This window comes from Myotis myotis, unplaced genomic scaffold (assembly GCF_014108235.1).
Source record: "Myotis myotis isolate mMyoMyo1 unplaced genomic scaffold, mMyoMyo1.p scaffold_m19_p_14, whole genome shotgun sequence".
Classification (NCBI taxonomy): Eukaryota; Metazoa; Chordata; class Mammalia; order Chiroptera; family Vespertilionidae; genus Myotis; species Myotis myotis.
In genome coordinates, this window is record NW_023416318.1 from 10,290,632 (window position 1) to 10,309,726 (window position 19,095).

At 54.7% G+C, this 19,095-nt stretch overlaps 2 protein-coding genes across 9 annotated transcripts in view; one reads left to right on the forward strand and one right to left on the reverse strand.

The window, feature by feature from the left end:
* The window catches only part of RTKN (rhotekin), a 40,056-nt gene that overhangs the window by 18,452 nt on the left and 2,509 nt on the right, over positions 1-19,095 (forward strand). For 6 of the 8 annotated variants that reach the window (XR_004971776.1, XR_004971775.1, XR_004971777.1 and 3 more), the window contains exons 5-12: positions 15,039-15,238; positions 16,757-16,818; positions 16,915-16,968; positions 17,069-17,186; positions 17,393-17,602; positions 18,337-18,431; positions 18,556-18,662; positions 18,873-19,001. Coding sequence is in view for 4 of the 8 variants with exons in the window: in XM_036334064.1 (XP_036189957.1) it covers positions 15,039-15,238; positions 16,757-16,818; positions 16,915-16,968; positions 17,069-17,186; positions 17,393-17,602; positions 18,337-18,431; positions 18,556-18,662; positions 18,873-19,001 (975 nt within the window). In the remaining 4 variants the exon portion in view is untranslated. Of the gene's footprint in view, positions 1-5,259; positions 5,741-7,726; positions 8,032-15,038; positions 15,239-16,756; positions 16,819-16,914; positions 16,969-17,068; positions 17,187-17,392; positions 17,603-18,336; positions 18,432-18,555; positions 18,663-18,872; positions 19,002-19,095 lie in introns of those variants that run through there. The other 2 variants (XM_036334066.1, XM_036334065.1) reach the window with 2 other exon arrangements.
* LOC118668839 (transmembrane protein 127-like) lies at positions 1,329-3,028 on the reverse strand. The gene has a single exon (XM_036334076.1). It carries the CDS (start codon positions 2,795-2,797, stop codon positions 2,075-2,077), a length of 723 nt encoding a protein of 240 aa, XP_036189969.1. The 5' UTR covers positions 2,798-3,028; the 3' UTR covers positions 1,329-2,074.

Below are 19,095 nucleotides of genomic sequence, written 5' to 3' on the forward strand. Positions count from 1 at the left end.
TACATTCTTACTTGTGGTTTCGGTTCATTTGTTTTGTTTTTGCTTTTTATTTTTTATTTTCCTAGAAAAAAAGAAAAAACACAACCAGGGGGATTTATATGATACTGTCAGGATAGCAGGGGGAAGAGAAAGGCCGGAAGTGTGGACAGTTAATAAAAAGTGGGTTCTGAATTACATGGAACAGTCCACAGGGTCATGTCTGAGGCCTCACGAGATGACTGGTCATTTTGGCATGCATGTCCGGTGCCGGGTCTCCTGCTCTGCCCCTCAGATACCCAAGCACCCAAGGTCAGCAAGAGCTGGCCACACCCTAGATATCTGCCAGACAAACTCGGACTTGACAGAAAGACAAGACAAGACAATGAAGCTCCTTGGCTTTGTGCGCAGTATCACACGCAGTCTTTCTTGCTCACGGTGGAGTCTGGGGTGAAAGTCACTATGGGACAACTTTGGCATCACAGTGAACTCCAGGCAGCCACCCATTCATGTGCAGACATGGTCTTCACCACCCACACCGGTGTCTGTCCAGACATCCCCAGGCGGTCTGGCCCAAGGATGAGGCACAGAACGTTCCTTCCCAGCCACCACTCAACAGCGGTGTCCACTCTCTGGCCTTGCTCGGTCACCTGCAGGAGGAGAGTGGGACCCATCTGCTTTTCAGCTCCGCAATGAACACTGATTCCAAAGACGCTTGGCCATCTGGATCCATACGGAAGGTTTCTTGAATTTCTCCCACTTTTATGCTGATCTCAGGGCAGAAAATTCAGCCAGACCCAGAGCCATACATGGCAAACAGCAAAGCCAGAATGATGGCTGGGCAAGAAAGAGCCTGCAAGTAACACAATGCAAGGCCAGAGGACATTCAAGAAGGGGAGAGGGCATGCAGCAAGCTGTTGCCCCAAGTCACAGTTTAGGGGAGGCACTAAGCCTGAAGGACACAGCCAGGTCTGCCATCTACACCTCCCGCAGCGGGGCCACTGGTTGTGATTCCTATGTGGAGAGTGCCCTGCTGTGACCTCTGTTCCTGCACGGAGGCCAGGTTACATCTCAGTCCACAGTCCTGAGGAGCACCACGCTGGCCAGCCAGCCAGGCCATAGTCCTCAGCCCCTCTGCTGATGGGGCTCTGGGTTCCACAGGAAGGCCCTGGGAGCGAGGGAGCAAGGGAAGAGGGATGCATTCTGCTGGGAGAAGTTCAGGGAGAAACTACTGTGGGCTGGAAGGAGCTGTGGCTCAAAACACTGCAGAGCCCAAAGGAATAGGATAAACATCGATAAAATGACAAGTCTTGTTGCTAGTTTAAAAACAGATGATTGTTGCTGTTGCTTGGTTTTGTTTTTTCCTTTTAAAACCACTCAATTTTAAAAGGTGAAGGGGCTGGAGAGGTTCAGCCCCTTCACTCTGATCCTTTCTGGGCACCAGGAGGCCTCAGGCCCATACCCGCTGCTCTCCTTGCCTGGGCTCCAGCCACCTAAGCCAGGGCAGGGTGGGGATGACTTGTTCTGCTTCTCAACAGCAATTCCGTCTCACTGTCAAACCAGAACATGGAGGATGGGAAGTCCAAAGACTAAAGTGCAGAGATTTCCAGAGCGGGCGGCCTGCCACTGGGCACTCTGAGAAGGAATGGGGCGGGGTCACCCCACAGCTGCAGCTGTGGAACCCGCTGACCATTATGAAGGAAGCCTGCATGGCACAGTCCCCTTTTCCTTGGGCCCTGTTGACACACCTCTCTCTGAGACAGTCCACTGTCAGTAGCTCCCCAAGGAAAGAAAGTTCTGGTCTGAAAGATATGGCCCATGAAGGGAGAAAACTTGTATGACCATCCCTGGTTGATAATGACTAGTGACCTCAGGGACAGGAAGGTGGCAAGAGGGGAAACAGTGCATGATATAAAATCCATGAACCCCAGGTTTCAAGAGCAAGGATGCATGAACAATCCAAAAGGCAGTCTCTCTCCTGGGAAAGGTTTGGTGAAGATGCTCAGGATCCTACCAGTGAGGCCTGCTGGGGGAAGGCGCTCCTTGGGTGGGAGGAGCCGCCAAGTGGGAGCAGGGAGGAAGAAGGCCTAGGCTGGCATTAGGGTGTGTAGGCCGGGGGCGGCTGGAATTGATTGATGACCTCATATTCCGAGGCGTAGGGCTCGGTCTCCTCCATCTCAGACAGCAGCTCCAGCGCCTGCTCCTCCTCCTCTGTCGGGTAGTGGCGTAGGAGGTTGGCTGCTGTGGCCAGGATTGAGGCTCCACCAGCTCCTGCCACCAGGTAGAAACTAACAGCAAAGGTGACATACACCTGGGAACCATGGTACTTCTTATGTTGCTGCTGCTGGGCCGGGATGAGTTCGGAAGCCCAGTAGGAAAAGCCGATGACGGTCGCACACTGCAGGACTGTGAGGATGTGGGCAAAGGCATAGCGACGGGTGATCTTCAGGGCTGGATGTTTGGGCCCAAAGACATCTGGGAGGAATGCGGAGAGGCTACACAGGATGCCCAGGAAGCAGAAGGTGGCAATGACCCGCAGAAGCAGCACCGTCTGGGGATTCATGCAGAAGTCTTTAAGCAGGTTCGGATGCACATAGCCCAGTACGTCGGAGACCCCCAGCTCCTGGCGGGAACAGGTGCCACCGTGGATGTGCAACCAGGCAGGCTCGGCGAGGGCAGTGCACAGCGCCGTGATGGACAAGGCGCCCGGCAGGGCCGAGGCCAGGCTACGCTCCGGCTGCTTGGGCAGAGCACTGCCTCCCGGGCTCCTCCGCCGGCGCCCGCCGGGCAGCCCTGCGCCTCCGCCTCCCGGGGCATACATGCCCGGGGCCGCCCGCCGTCGCTCCGCGGTCGCTGCTGCTCGCCGCCGACTTCCGGGGGGCGCAGTGTCTGCCTGTTCCAGGGAGGACGCAGGTGAGGAACCGTAGGGCTGCCAGGGCGGACACCGGAGGCTGGGGGAGTGGGACCTGGGGCCGAGAGGAGACCCGAGGGCTGCAGGATTCAGGGGCGGAGACGGCGACTGGGTGCCGGTCAGCAGGCCTCAAGGGTGGCGCAGCTCGTCCCGTCCTCAGCTGCCGGGCCAAGCGATCCAGGCCCTAGCCTAGACCCACTACTCCCGGACCGACCCGGGACCGACCCGGGTCCGACCCACTTCCGCTTCCTCCGCCTCGGCCTCCGCCTCCTCCGGCTCCCCGCCCTTATATTATTTTTAAAAGGTAGGATTAGGAGTGTTTTTATGTTGTGTGTGTGTGTGTTGTTGTTTTTTTTTTAAATTTCAGAGAGAGGAAGGGAGACAGAAAGAGGGATAGAAACATCAACGCGAATCATGGATCAGATGCCTCCTGCACACCCCCTACTGGGGATAGAGCCTGCAACCCTGGCATGTGCCCTGACTGGGAATCCAACCATGACCTCCTAGTATAGGTTGATGCTCAACCACTGAGACACACTAGCTAGGCTCTATGTGTTTTTAAATAAGAATTTTAATTTATTGTGTGTTTACCACCAAAAGTCAGGTCTCCTCCTGTCACCATTTATCTCCCTTTACTCTAAAAAGATATGGGCCGAAACCGGTTTGGCTCAGTGGATAGAGCGTCGGCTTGTGGACTGAAAGGTTCCAGGTTCGATTCCAGTCAGGGGCATGTACCTGGGTTGCGGGCACATCCCCCAGTGGGAGATGTGCAGGAGGCAGCTGATCGATGTTCCTCTAACTCTCTATCTCTCTCCCTTCCTCTCTGTGAAAAATCAATAAAATATATATATATATATATATTTTTTAAAAGATATGGACCCAGAATTCTTTTTCAACAATCATGCTATGCTATAGAGCAGCGGTTCTCAACCTGTGGGTCGCGACCCCTTTGGGGGTCAAAGACCCTTTCACAGGGGTTGCCTAAGACCATCGGAAAACACATATATAATTACATATTGTTTTTGTGATTAATTACTCTGCTTTAATTATGTTCAATTTGTAACAATGAAATTGGGGGTCACCACAACATGAGGAGCTGTATTAAAGGGTGGCAGCATTAGGAAGGTTGAGAACCACTGCTGTAGAGAGTGACGTCAACATGGAGGAAAGAAGAGCGAGATGATGGGAAGAGATGGGATCTCTCGACACCAAATGAATGCCTGGGTCAAGCCACATCCAAGTGACCTCTTCCGCCATTTTAGTTCCTTAAGGTAATAAATTTCCCCTTTTGCTGAAGTAATTTTAAGTCAGGTTTTCTAAAAGAATCTATATATATAAAAGGCTAATATGCAAAGTGTTCCCAGGAGTTCAACCAGGATACTGGGAATTCTATTGCTCACTATGATGTGCGCTGATCACCAGGGGGCGGTGGGGAAGAAGGAAGGCCCTGGCCAGCAGCCGCTAGGGACCCTACCCAAGCACCAATTTTGTGCACTGGGCCTCTGGTATTGAATAATTTGCTGTAGCAGAGCTGTGCTAACCTGGGCTCTCTAAAGCCAAAGGCAGGCATTTTTTCTGGCTCCAGCTCATGTGCTATGAAGGAGCCCCACTCTCTCTCTCAAGTTCTCCCAGTAAGTTCTCCGGTCCCCAGGAGACTCCTCATGTGTGGTCAGCAAGTCCATTCTCTGCCATTTCCTTCTCTCTAACCGGGCTCTCTGGGGGTGAGGAGGGGCCCCCTTTTTCTGCAGAGGCAGAGGGTGGTAATCCTGTCTCAGCTGACCCAGCAAAAACAGTTGGGAGATACCCACTATGGTGCTGCTATATCCTCCCCTTCTTAAGGCTCTTAAGGTCTGGGTCCAGGGAGCTGAGGTCGCTGGTGCCCCCTCCAAGGGCACGAGGGCGCTGCACCTGCTCCTTTTTCTTCTTAGCTCCACTTAAGGGGCACTTGTGCTGCGCCAGGCACAACGCTGGGCATTTTACCCTCACTGTCATACGTAATTCCCATAGCCACCTGGGGATAATTACTGCATCTCCATTGAGCAGATAGGAAAACAGAAGCCCAGAAAGTTAAACGTCTTTCTGAGTCAGGGCGTCAGTGAGGAAGTGCCAGAACAGGTTTCCCAGCCGTGCCCCTTGACTTGTGGCCGTTAGGGAAGGCAGGATAGTTGGGAGGAAGCCTAACAAAGGAAGGCGACAAAGAAGGAATATTTGGGACTGTGGGAAGTCGAAAGGGTCTTCGGGGAAGCTGCTGACAGGTGAGATTAGGCTGGAGATGCCTGCGCCCCGGGCGATCCACGTGGGGCCGGGATTTTCCATGCGCAAGTAGCCAGGCGTGCCAGGTGGGGGCGGCTGGGGGCGGGGCTTCCCTTGGCCCTCCCCTCGCCCAGGTGTGGCGCCCGGACCCCGGCCGGAAGGGACTGTGCGCCCCCGCAGTGCCCGGAGGTGCGGGGTCCGCGGGCAGACGGGCTGTCGGGCCAGGCTTGCTCGGGAGGGGCTGAGCTAGGGTGGCGAGGGCGCCCCGGAACCGGCCCCACCGAACGGGCCTTTGGCGGGGGTGGAAGAGGAGGGGGCCGCGCCCTGCCCGGCCCAGGTATTGTCTCCGGGGGCGGAGTTTGGGAACCGGCCGCGGAGCTTCCCAGCGGGACCGGCGGGCGGGCGTCGAGGGACAGAAGCCGACGAGACCCGGCGGAGAGGGGTGGCGCGGGGGGCGCACTGGACGGGCCAACGCGCCCAGCCGCCAGCATGTTCTCTCGAAACCACCGGAGCCGGGTCACGGTGGCCAGGGGCTCCGCCTTGGAGATGGAGTTCAAGCGCGGCCGCTTCCGACTCAGCCTCTTCAGCGACCCCCCCGAGGTGAGACCCCGCGCCCCCCGCCCCCCGCCGCCGGAGCTCCCGGGGCCAGCCGTGTGGCCCCCGCCCGCGCGCACGCCGGAGGGGCGGGGACGCCGCCGCCGCATCCAAACCCGTGCTTGTTGACTTTTAAAAAGCGTGTTTTTATTAATTTCAGAGAGGAAAGGGGAGAGAGAGAAACATCAATGATGAGAGAGAATCATTGCTCTGCTGCCTCCCGCACGCTCTTGGGGAGCGAGCCTGCAACCGGGCGTGTGCCCCTGACCGGAATGGACCCGGGACCCTTCAGTCCGCAGGCCGGCGCTCTATGCACTGAGCCGAACCGGCTGGAGCTTGTTGGCTTCAAAAGTGGGGCGCAGACCCAGTGTCCGCACGTTCATCGGACCTGTGCCACCCCAGACTCCCTGGCCCGTTGGGATGATCTGCCTCTGTCGGGACGAGCTTCGGTTGGTCTCAATTTAAGGGGTCCCAGGCTCGATTCCCAAAATGTGTCTGGCATCTCCCGGCATCCCCGGGCAAAGGGTGGTGGGCAGCTAGGCCCCAGCAGCTTGGACCTTCCCCCTGGGCGCCAGCCCCCTCTCCACCCTCAGTCGCCACTGTCAGCCCGGTTGGCCCCTTCGCCCAGGCACTTCCCAGTCACCCCTCTGTGCGGCTGCAGGGCTGGGAGTGCGTGTGCGTGTGCGTGTGTGTGTGTGTGTGTGTGTGTGCGCGCGCGCGCGCGCGCGCGTGTGTGGTCCCTCTATAATGGTCAGGGACTATTCCCACACCCAGACTATCAGCCTCCTTTCCTGGGCCTGAGAGGAGTTCAGTCTTTAGTCTGACAGTTTCCTCCCGGGCCCAGCGCTCTCCACGATGCAAGGTCTGAACCCCACTTGTAACTCCCTAACGAGGTTCTGGAGGGGCTGCGCGGGGCGTGGGCACAGCCAGGGGGCTGCCCAAGGTCAGCCGTCCTTCACTGCTGGGCCTGGAAGAGTTAAGTGAGGGGCCTTACTCCCACCCCCCACCCTCGGGCCGGGATTCCAGGCCGGGCTCCTGCGGGACACCCCTTCACCCCCCCCCCCCCCCAGCCTGCCCAGAACAAAGGCCCTTTCACACATGTTCCGGTGTCCCGGGCCTTCTCTGACTCAGAAGCTAGTGAACTTGGAGGAGAGGGCCCTCTTGTCGGGTCCCCCAAAAGTAACCCCGTCCCGGGCCAGCGTGGGAGAGTGAGGGGTGAGGCCCGGAGGCCGGGGTGGGGGGGGGGGGAAGGGGGGGAGGGAGGGGCCTGTGCGCTGGGGCGGCCGCGGGAGAAGCCCTAGGGTCTGGCGTTGAGGAGCGGGGCGGAGCTGCGGGCCGGCCGGCCGCCCTGGGGTGTGTGACTCCGTGGGTCTGGGGTGGAGGCGGGTGGGGGGGGGCAGAGCTGCAGCTGGCTGGGAATCGGGGCTGGTTTCCTGTCTGGGAGGGAAGGGGCCCGCAGAGGGGAGCGGGGCAGCGGCAGCACGCAGGCACACCCCTGCCGTTCTCCCTCCCTCTTCTCCCTTCTGCTGGAAAAGCGAGGTAACTGTGAGCCTAGGGTGGGTCGGGCTGGACGGGGCCCGGAGTTGGAAGAAGTGGCCCTGGGGGATGGGCCGCATTTACCCCTTTGTCCCACTGCCTGGCTCACTCCCCCAGGTCCTCACCTCCATTCCTCTCCAGAAAGTTCCAAGCTCCTGACAACCGTCCGGACTCTGTAGAACCTACGGGAGGCGTCCCCTCCCTGCCCCCTTCCAGCTGTGCCTGCCCCTCAGGCCCTCCTGGCACACAGATTCTCTGTCCACCCGCCAGGGATGTGGGCGGGGGCTGGGGAGGGACCAGAGTCGGAATGAAAGGGCCTTTTTCTTCCACAGCTGGGAGAACAGCTGCCACCAAAGCAAGACTGGACACTCTGTGCCCAGAGTCCCCTCTGCAGCGGGCCTCCCCTCCTGGGACCCCACTTATCCTCACCTTACTTTCTTTTCCTTTCATGCCCAGCTCCCGCCAGGGCCCTGCAACAGCGGTAGGCAGAGGAAGTTTGTCACAGCAGCCAGAGGGGTCTGACAGGAGTGCAGAGGGGCAGAGTACCCTCTGCCCTCTGCCCAAGAGCTGCCCACCTCTTTCTAGACCCAGGGGAACAGTGGGAGGAGGAATTGTGGGGCAACGTGGTGCCGGCCCGCCCCTTCCCTCTGGAGGGGTTGACGAGGGAAGGGGTACTAGGGGGCACAGAGATGCAGGACAGATTGCACATCCTGGAGGACCTGAATATGCTCTACATTCGGCAGATGGCGCTCAGCCTGGAGGTAATGACCCCCACCCCCACCCCCAGGGCACCTCTTTGGCAAGCATCCCAGCCCCAGTTTCTGCCCTGCCCAACCCTCCCGGGGCTGAGTGGGGAGGGCAGGCCTGCTCAGAGTGGGAGAGGCACAGGTGGTTCTGTATCCCCTGCCTTGGGTGCTGTGTGGATCAGGCTCAGTATTGCCAATCAGAGTGTTCTATTGACAACGGGGTCTTGTCTTCACACCGACTTATGGAAGCTCTGTGGGTGGGTGTAGATGGGAAGAAAAGAGGAGTTCAGTGTGGGAGAGGTTTGCAGGAAGGATATGGCCTTCCTGGAGAAGGGGAAGGGGCCCTGGGGCAGGATGTAAAGATTTTGCTGACCCTGGAGATGGCAGGGAGCTATTTATTTATTTATTTATTTATTTATTTAAATATATTTTATTGATTTTTTTACAGAGAGGAAGGGAGAGGGATAGAGAGTTAGAAACATCGATCAGCTGCCTCCTGCACACTCCCTACTGGGTATGTGCCTGCAACCAAAATACATGCCCTTGACTGGAATCGAACCTGGGACCCTTGAGTCCCCAGGCCGACGCTCTATCCACTGAGCCAAACCGGTCAGGGCGAGCTGTTTATTCATATAGTTATTCTTAAACACGCTTATTGAACACTTACTATATGTCAAGTTCCTTTCTAGTTCATGGTATATACTTAAGTGAATCAGACAGGAAAGGTCCATTCTGCTGGGGAACAGATAATAAACATGCAAACACATAATCTCACAGTGAAATCATGATGAAAATGGAGATATAAACAACGTGAGGTATAGTGAGGGTAGCATTGGATGTAGAGGTCAGGGAAGGCCTCCGTGAGGAGACCCTTGAGCTGAGACCAGGGGGGTGTGAAGATATGTGAGGAATGAAGGAAGAGCTTTCTAGACAGAGGGCAAAGCAAGCGCAAAGGCCCTTAAATGGGGATGAGTTCCAGTTCCAGTTCCAGTGTGGCTGGAACATAGTAGTTGGGGTTGAGCTCGTGGGCAGGGGCCAGATTATGCAGGGCTTGAAGGCCATGCCAGGGCACTTAGATTTTACTCTCACTGTGATGTTGGCCCATGGAAGGGTTTTAAGCAGAGGGATGACTCATCTAATGTTTTAAAGTGATGGCTGCTGAGAGTAGGCTAGGCTGGGGCGGGGGTAGAAGAGAGGAAGGTTGGAAGTGGGATAGCAGAAGACCACCAGAAAAAAGGTTGTTACAGCCTCAGGGTAGTGAACCTGATGGTGTGGATGAGAGTGCTCGTGGTGGAGACAAGAAGGGGGTGGACTTCAAATGATGGCACTGGATCTGACAGGGCTTGCTGATGGATTGGACATGAGGGGTGAGGCAAAGAGAGGACTCGAGGATGAGTCCTAGGCTGTGGCTAAGCAACTGGGCAGTGTGGCAGTTGACTAGAATGAGGAAGAGGGAGGAGTCTGTGGACATGACCACCTGGACCAGGCAGGGGTTTTCTGCTGAGGAAGGTCAGAGGCAGGACTAAAGAGTCATGATCAGAAATGGCAATTTATTTCATGTCACCGCTCTTGGCCCCACTCTCCCCACACACACTCCCTGGAGCAGAGTAGACATTACCTGTCAATCATAGCACTCTGTTTTCTTCTTCTTTTTTTAGTATATTTTTATTGATTTTAGAGAGGAAAGGAGAGGGAGAGAGACAGAAACATCAATGATGAGAAAAAATCATTGATTGGCTGCCTCCTGCACAACCTCTACTGGTGATTGAGCCCATAACCTGGGCATATGCCCTGATCGGAATCGAACCGTGACCTCCTGGTTCGTAGGTCAAAGCTCAACCATTGAGTCACACCAGCCAGGTAATCATGGTCTAGGAATCTTTCTCAGCACAACCTTGGCAAAAAATTATGCAGGTTGCTTCCTCCATAAGGGTACCAGGTAGAGTTAAGAGTCCTGACCTGGTTTGGGGCTGCATCAGGAGGGGACACCTTTACCTAATTTGTTCACCTGGAGAAGGTCACCCTTTTCTCATATGCAGAAAGTTACCCAATGAGCCATTGAGATTTTGACACTATGTAGTGTCCTGTCTTGGCACAGGAAATAAACCTGTTTGCCATCCCTAGTCCTCTGCAATGTCCATGTTTCTAGTTACATGTGGCTATTTAAAATTATAATTTAATTAAAATGAAATAAAAGATTCAGTTCCTTAATAGCTCTAGCCACATTTCAAGTGCTAGATGACTATTGATTATTTCCATTATTGCAGGAGATTTATTGCTCAGAGCTGGTCTAGATGTTGAAATGTTTAAATTCCGACCTCCCCTTACCCCCACCATGTAGTTTTTCTCCATGTGAGGTCTGCCCACGTTCTGGAACAGAGGAGGAGGCTTAGGTTTCACTTTTGCCACCTCTCCTTCAGCCTGTGCTGTGCTCTTTCTCCATGAAACTCAGCAGTACCCCCACCAAGGGAGACCCATTGTGTTTTTGTTTGTTTATTTGTTTTTGATGTATTTTCTCTTACAATTTTCTTTCTTTTTTTAAAAAAAAATATTTATTGATTTCAGAAAGGAAGAGAGAGGGAGAGAGAGATAAAAATATTAATAATGAGAGAGAATCACCGGCTGCCTCCTGGGCATGTTCCCTGACCGGGAATCGAACCATGACCGTGACCTCCTGGTTCATAGGTCGACTCAAAACCACTTAGCTACACCAGCCAGGGATTGGCAAGAGAGGTAGTCATGGCAGAATAAATCCAAGACAATTTTCTGGAAGAGGTAATGTAAGCTACAAGTAAAGGGGAGGTGAAAGAAAGGCGGTCTTCGTGTCTTCAAACATGTGCTGAGCCCACCCTGGTTGGTGTGGCTCAGTTGACTGAGTGTCCTCCAGAGCATGAGGAGGTTGCTGGTTCCATTCACAGTGAGGGCACATGCCCCCTGCAGCTGGATCCCTGTAGGGGATGTGAGGAGGCAGCCTATTGAAGCACATCCATCCATGTTTCTCTCTCTCTCCCTTCCTCTCTCTCTCAAAATCAATTAAAAAATATACTTAAAAAAAATATATGTGTTGGCCCCAGGTAGAGGTTAAACTTTCCCACTTAATCCTCAAGCAATGCGAAGAAGGGGGTGGAATAACCCCTGTTTACACACTGGGGCTGTAGAGGTTATGTTCTCATAGCTAGTCAAGTTCCTGAGTGATGATCTGAACTGAGCCCTGGTGGAGATTCTGAAGGGAACAGAAGGTGAAGCAGAGCAGGAAGTCAGGGACAGAGGGGGGGGGGGGGGCAGGGGGAGGGGACAGGAAAGGATGTCCCTGGAGGGCCTGATGTGTGTTGGGGCTTCTGCTCATTACTCATCCTCCTTCACCCCTTGGGGCCTGACCCAGGTCCAGTTGACATCCATCTCTGAGCTCTTTCTCTGGAGAGTCTGGTGAAAATGCTGCCTCCCTGGGGAGAGGGGGTGTGTGGGTGGGGAGGGGGCGACAAAAAGCCATCCATCCCTGGGGTGGGTGGGGAGGTGGGCGCAAGCACAGGGATCTAGAAACTGCGCCAGGATTCCTGAGATGCTCTGTCCAGAGGTGGGAGCCGGGATATCTAGGCCGTGGGAAGCTGGATTTAGGGCTGGAGGGCGGTGGGCAGACCGCAGCAGGGGTGTCTGGGTCCTTAGGGTCATCTGGGCTGGGCCCTGGGACTTCTCCGGCCTGTTACTCCAATTTACACCCTATACTCTCCCCGCCCCCTCCCCAGGCCAGGGGTCACCTTGGAGGGCAGCTGCACCGCCAGGGGCCTCCTGCAGCTCCGGCGAGTGCTGTGGCCCTAAGCCCTTTCCAGGACAAGGGGGCGCTCTCAGAGGTTCCGTACACCCGACTGGCTCTCCGGGAGCCCGGGAGCCCCTCAGCCGCTCTCGCGGAGGTTGGGAGCTGATGTCACCGGTGCCCTGAGCGCCGCGGGCGGGGCCTCTGAGTGGGCACCCAGACGCCAGACGGTGCAGCCGGCTCCAGACCAGCGCGCTGCCTGTGGCTGCGTGGCAGGCGCAATGGCCAGGGCTAGGGAAGGATCCGTGAGTGCTGGGGCTGGGCTGCCAGCCAGGAGGGGCCTTGAGGATGCCTGTCTGTTCCCTCCCCGCTGTTCCTCCCCCCACCCGCCCCCCCATTTGGGGTGTTTGTGGAAGAAGCTGGATGCAGAATGGGATGGGGGTTGGCAAGCGGGGAAGCTTAGCAGAGGTGGACCATGGTGCAGACAGACCTAGCGGGGTTTGGGGGAGCTGTGTAGTCTCGGAGAGCTTCCCGGTGGAAGAGGCTTTGGGACCGGGTTGGCTTATTTCTGATGGGTCAGGAAGGGAAGCATGGATAGTGCTGAGGTAAGGGGTGATGAGAGGCTGGCTTTGCACAACGGCCCCGGGTATAGTGAAGGAAGAATTTGCAGGGAGGCCAGACAAGGCTTTTGGAAGCAGGAAGTTGGGGTATTCAGGTCTTGGGGACTTGAAGGCTGGAGCCACCAGGGACAGAAGCAAGAGCACAGGGTGTGGAAGAGGCCTGGTGTGAGGGAGAAGACAGGTTTGGGTGGTCACATTTCACCTGTCTCCCAACCCAATGCGGCCGTCAGCTTGCCTCCTGAGCTGACTGACTATCTTTGCACTGGGGTTAGTCTGCCACCTTCTCCTGAAACCTTCCCATCACTTAGCCAGAAGCAGACAGGGTCTATTTTCTGTGAGCATATTTATGCCATGACATAGCACTTACGGAGCAGCCATTAATGTCTGCATCTCTCACCTCCCAGCTGGATTTTAAATGGAGCCTTGGACAGCACAGGGACACTCCAGCGTTTGTTGGGTGACTGCTCCTGCTGCTGAAGTAGCATCACTAAATCTGCATCCCCATCCTTCACTGTACCATATGCTGGTGCATCACCTTCCTGTCTCACTGTATCCCCACAACCCCAGGTGGAGGGAACTGTTTCCATCTTCATTTTACAGATGGGGAAACCAAGTCTCAGGGAGGTTAATTAAATTGCCCAGAGCTTTCTCAGTAAGTTTCTTCCCAGCGTCTTAAGACTGTCAGGGCTGCGACTCAGACTCGGGGTTCTTGTGTCAAACTGGTGCTTCCCTCCTCTGCTCCGTTTCTAGACCTCCAGGGCTCCTTTCTGAGGGAAGAGGGTTTCCTGAGAGTCCCGGTGCCTCACCCAGTGCCCCCAGTCTGGCCCTGTGCACAGCCTGCTCAGCCCCTCACTCCTGACCTCCTGCGTCACCTGCCTTCCTACCCCCATTCCTGGCCTCTGTCCTCACCTTCTAAGCTCAGAGTGCCAGCAGGTGGCAGAACCCCTAATTTGGGGTGTGTATGGGGTGAGCTCTGTAGGTGGTATGCTCCTTCTCCACTGATCCCTTGCCAAGTAGATGATCCCCTCCCCCATAACTTGAGTCTTTGGGGTATCCCAGGATGGCCTTTATTGTCTGTGTCCATTCCCTTTAGTTGGTGGTTCTCAGCCCTAGTTGCACCTTAAAATCACTGGGGGGGCCGAAACCGGTTTGGCTCAGTGGATAGAGCGTCGGCCTGTGGACTGAGGGGTCCCAGGTTCGATTCCGGTCAAGGGCATGTGCCTGGGTTGCGGGCACATCCCCAGTGGGGGATGTGCAGGAGGCGGCTGATCGATGTTTCTCTCCCATCGATGTTTCTGACTCTCTATCTCTCTCCCTTCCTCTCTGTAAAAAATCAATAAAATATATTAAAAAAAAAAATTAAAAAAAAAATCACTGGGGGGAATTGTCAAAAAAACGTGCTTGTCCCACTCTTAAAGATTCTTATTCTGCAAGTCTGGTACTTTCTTTATTTTTAAGATTTAATTTTTTAAAAAGGCAACAATTTCCAATAGCATAGTAGTAAAGAAGGGTACATATGAATAAAGTATCATAAACCTGTTTTCCATTCCTGGCTCCCAGTCCTGCAACCACTACTATTTTATGCATATCTGTGTCAATGCATGTATATTTAGTACACAAATGGTAGCATGCTATAATATTGTTCTACTTTCTCACTTCATATACAGGGTGTCCCAAATAAATGTACACACATTTTAATAGCTGATAGCGCAATTTTGAAAATGAAATGTATTTTAAGAAACACTGCCTTTATTATTATTCAAAGCGTGTGTACACACTTTTTGAGGACAATCCTATATTTTGAAGATTGTTTCATTTATCTGCACACTCTTAATGTCTGCAATATGCCATGGTAGGGATGTGCTATAACTTATTTATTTTTACCTATCCCATTTTTTAATTTGTCAATTACTGTTGACATTCAATATTATTTTATATTTTATATGTACAGCATAGTGATTAGGCATTTATATAATTATGAAGTACTCCCCTCCCACCTCAATAAGTCTAGTGTGCTATAACTTATTTAACGAATGCCCTGTTGAGGACTTTTTAAAAAAAAAATATATTTTATTGATTTTTACAGAGAGGAAGGGAGAGAGATAGAAACATCGATGAGAGAGAAACATCGATCAGCTGCCTCGTGCACACCTCCTACTGGGGATGTGCCCGCAACCAAGGCACATGCCCTTGACCGGAATTGAACTTGAGACCTTTCAGTCCACAGGCCGACGCTCTATCCACTGAGTCAAACCGGTTAGGGCCCTGTTGAGGGCTTTTAATCTTGGTGTTTTAAAACAATGCAGCAATGAATATGACTTTGCCCACATGTATAACGATAAACTCGTAGATATTGGATGGCTGTATCAAATGATGTGAGTTTGTAGTTTTCATAGATTTTTCCAGCTGTACTCAAAAGATGCTGAAGAAATGTCTACTCCCCCCTTCAAAGGCATGAGGACACCTGTGTTTTTACAAGCTGCTCTGATTGTTCTTGGACAGCTGAGGTTGAGGGTCAACGCTTGCCCATGAGGAATCTGAAACATAACTTTGCCAGTTTCTCCTGGGCCCAACCTCCCCTTGGGGACGAGAGGGTGCTTCTGCCTGTTCCCTGACTGACATGTCCTCATCCTTCTCCCCACTCCCGCTAGGACACAGAGTTGCAGAGAAAGCTGGACCACGAGATCCGGATGAGGGAAGGGGCCTGCAAGCTGCTGGCAGCCTGTTCCCAGCGTGAGCAGACTCTGGAGGCCACCAAGAGCCTGCTGGTGTGCAACAGCCGCATCCTCAGCTACATGGGCGAGCTGCAGCGGCGCAAGGAGGCGCAGGTGCTGGGGAAGACCGGCCGGCGGTGAGCACGGGGGAGCGCGGCCTCCTGAGGGTGGTGGTACAGCATGTGTGTATATGGAGTGTGCACTCCCTGAAGCTGACCTCTTCATGTCAGGCCTGGAAGACACCTTGATGTTTCACCACTGCAATGTGCTGCCCAGAGATGCACTAGGGAGAAGCTGGGGCTGGACTCAGGAAAGCCAGGGTTTTTGGTGAGAGGGTGGCAGTCTGCAGAGTAGTAATGCAGAAACACTAATTTGCTAAGCCCTGCCTGTGATCTGATGAGGTTGGCTGGCAGGCTGGCTTCTGGAAAGCCTATTTTCTCAGTCAGCTCACCAGGCCATTTGCTGAATGGCCAACTTACCAAAACCTGATGATAGTTTATTATACCTCGGGTTCACCATCAGAGGCAGAGATTGGGAAAGGAAATAATAAAAAGTCATTTAGGGGAAAGCCTATCCCTTCACATAAATAAGATTGTGCATTCCAGAGGGGCTTGGCTTCTTTCTGGATGTGAAACACAAGCTATGCTAACATTGGACTCTGCTGATCTGAGAAATCTGTAGTGAAATGGTTGAGGTTATGCTCTAATAAAACTAAAATGTTTGAGAAAATATTTGGCAAGTTAATCATTCCAAGAATTGGCCATTTTTTGTAAACTGGTCATTTGTAAAATTGGCTTCTGGCAAAGTAATTTGCTTGACCCCACAAGGGCGAGTGGGAGAAGGCCCAGCTCAGCCATGAAGGCTGACGCAGGCGAGGTTGCCAGGAGCCTCCAGAGCTCACCCAGGAAGCCACAGGGAAGGCAGAAAACCCACTCTGCGCCTGTCCCATAAAGCTAAAGGAAGGGCAAGCAGGCAGGGGTCTGCTTCTACTATGAGTTTGCTGTCTCCCGAGAGGCAGCCATCACTAGTCTCTGCCCTGCTCACGGGGCCTAGTGTGACTTGAGTACACCCGAGTCCCTGACAGCTAACACGTCAGCTTGAGTGCCACATGGTTTAGCTTAAGGCCCGACTAAGTCACTGATTAGTTACATCACTGGCGGTATGAATTAGCATGGATAATACTCATTGCCTTCGCCACCTTAGGGGGACATCCTCAGTGAGTCCTGATGGTGGGCGGGGAGTGAGAAAGGCCGGGTGTCTGGGACCCTACAGTGGGGCACTGGGAAGGCACAGCCAGGAGGGTAAAGGAGAACTCAAAACTGAGGGAAGGAGAGAGGTTTGTGGTAAATAGAACACAAATGTTCCCTACTTGGGTTTTTTCCTTACATAACAAACTGGTCAGCTTGATTTTTCAACTGACCCAGTGCCCTCCTATATCTAAGAGAGATGAGATGAGATGGTGGAGATGACGAGCTGACATTGTGTCCCCAGCCTCCCCCAGGGTTCAGTCGACAACTCAGGCCCTCAGCCCTGCAATGTCAGCCTGGCTGGGGCTGCCCGGGCTGGGCGTGGTGGGTGGTCCTAGAGCCCTTGGGAACCAGAGCCAGGGCGGTAGTGTGTGAAGGCCAGACTGGGACATTGTGATTTGCCCACAGGCCTTCTGACGGCGGGCTGCTGGCTGAGCGCTCCCCCTGCCGAGGCCGCGTCTGCATCTCTGGTAAGAAGCACAACTACCCCAGCCCTGGCGCTCCCTGCCCAGCCACGAGGTCTCCTGCCCCATCTCAACATCTGTTCCTACCCCTCTGCCCCTTAGACCTCCGGATTCCACTCATGTGGAAGGACACAGAGTATTTCAAGAACAAAGGCGGTGAGTGTCACACAGACTGGGACACACTTAGGGGAGTGGCTTTGAGGTTGAGAGCTCCTGTGGGGCACTTTTCTCCAAATGGGTTTTCCTCTGTCCCCAGATCTGCACCGCTGGGCTGTGTTCATGCTGTTGCAGCTCGGGGAGGACATTCAGGACACAGAGATGATCCTAGTGGACAGGACCCTCACGGACATCTCCTTTCAGAACCATCTGCTCTTGTGAGTACCTCATCTGTGTGGCTCTCCTCTCTCCACTGCCCAGTGCTCTGGTGAGGCAGCTACAGGGGAGGGGGAGGAAGGGAGATGGGCCTTCCCAGTGGAGCTGTCCTGAACTCATACCACATCCATCCTTCCCCCATCCCTCCCTCGTGCCTCCCTGGACTTCCCCAGGACCATCCTCCTCTCTTCTCCCCACATTCCTACAGCACCGAGGCAGGGCCAGACTTCAAGCTGCGGCTGGAGCTGTATGGGGCCTGCATGGAAGAGGAGGGGGCCCTGGCTGGTGCCCCCAAGAGGCTTGCCACCAAACTCAGCAGCTCCCTGGGTCGCTCCTCTGGGAGGCGTGTCAGGGCATCGCTGGAGAGTACTGGGGGTTCGGGGAGCAGTCCTGTCCTGCTCCCCACCCCGGCTGTGAGGTAAGGCCATGCATTCCCCCACTGCCCTCACATGCCTATCCTGGCCACAGGCGACCTCTGAGCAGTGGGGAGCTTGTAGAACCTACTTTGCACTGCAGCCAGGATGTAGACAGACACAGATGAGCAGTGGCCACATGGGAGGCACTCAGAGCTAGACCCAAGCCAACTGATAACCAATAGGAGTGCAGGGAGAGCTAGGCTCTGGGTCTTCACTTTTTTTTGCAGCAGAGGCATTCATGTGGATAGAGCAGAGTGCCCTGGTGGAGGAGGGTGGCCCGGCTCTGGCGGTGCCTCCAGGAGTCTGGAAGCACCTGTGGAATACTGGGCCCCTGAGGAGCAATGTGAGAACATCTAGAGTAATGCACAGAATGCTGATTTTGGAGACATACCCAGGTTCAGACTCCAGCTCCACCACCTACCTATGGGCTATAGATTATGGGCACATTTTTTAACCTCTCTGCCTCAAGCTGCCTCAGCTATTAACTAAAGAATGCCACCCGCCTCCCAGGCTGAGGTGGGAATGCAGGAGGACAACATATGTAGAAAGCACAGGACCTGGCACTCAGCGGGAGCGCAGTGAATGTTCCCCACTCCCCGGGGGAAGGCAAGCTGGTTTCCTGTGTGGCTCTCTGAACAACGGGGCAGAGCTGCTCAGCACGATAGCTCCTGCCCTCTACCGTGGCCCTCACGTGCTCCTCACCTGGCTGAGGCCCACTTCTCTGCCTGTCCCGCAGTGGTCCTCGTTACCACCTCCTGGCTCACACCACGCTCACCCTGGCAGCAGTGCAAGATGGGTTCCGCACACATGACCTCACTCTCGCCAGCCATGGTGAGTTTGTGTGGGGGGAGCACGCTGGGTGGTGAGAAGAGGGGCCGTTGGATGGTAGGAAGAGGGGCCTTTGGATGACCCCCTCCTCATTCTCCACCCGCTCTCTGCACTTCCTCTCGCCCAGAGGAGCACCCTGCCTGGCTGCCCCTGTATGGCAGCGTGTGTTGCCGCCTGGTGGCTCAGCCTCTCTGCATGACGCAGCCGACTGCAAGCGGCTCCCTCAGGGTGCAGGTGAGGGCCCCGGAGGAGTGGAAGGGAGCACGGAGAAGGCAGCGGAGAGCTGGGTCACCTGGGAATTAGAACTGAAAAACCAAGGTCCGGGTGGAAGGAGGGACATAGCAAGACAGGAGGGGGGCAGAAAGGGGCAGATTCTTGATGGAGGGCTGGGAAGAGGGTGTTGGGAGGTGTGATTCCCCCAGGAAACCTTGAGTATCTGTGCAGCAAGCTGGGGAGCGGCAGGACTGGGCACGAGTGCACGGAGTCCTGAAAGGCACGGACCTCTTCTGTTACCGGCAACCTGAGGATGCAGACACTGGGAAAGAGCCGCTGTTTACTATTGCGATCAACAAGGTGATGGGTCCCCTGATGGTCAAGCCACCAGGTGCCTGGGCCTGGAGCCTCCCCTTCAGGTCCCACCAGGGTGGGTGCAGACCTTAGAGAGATC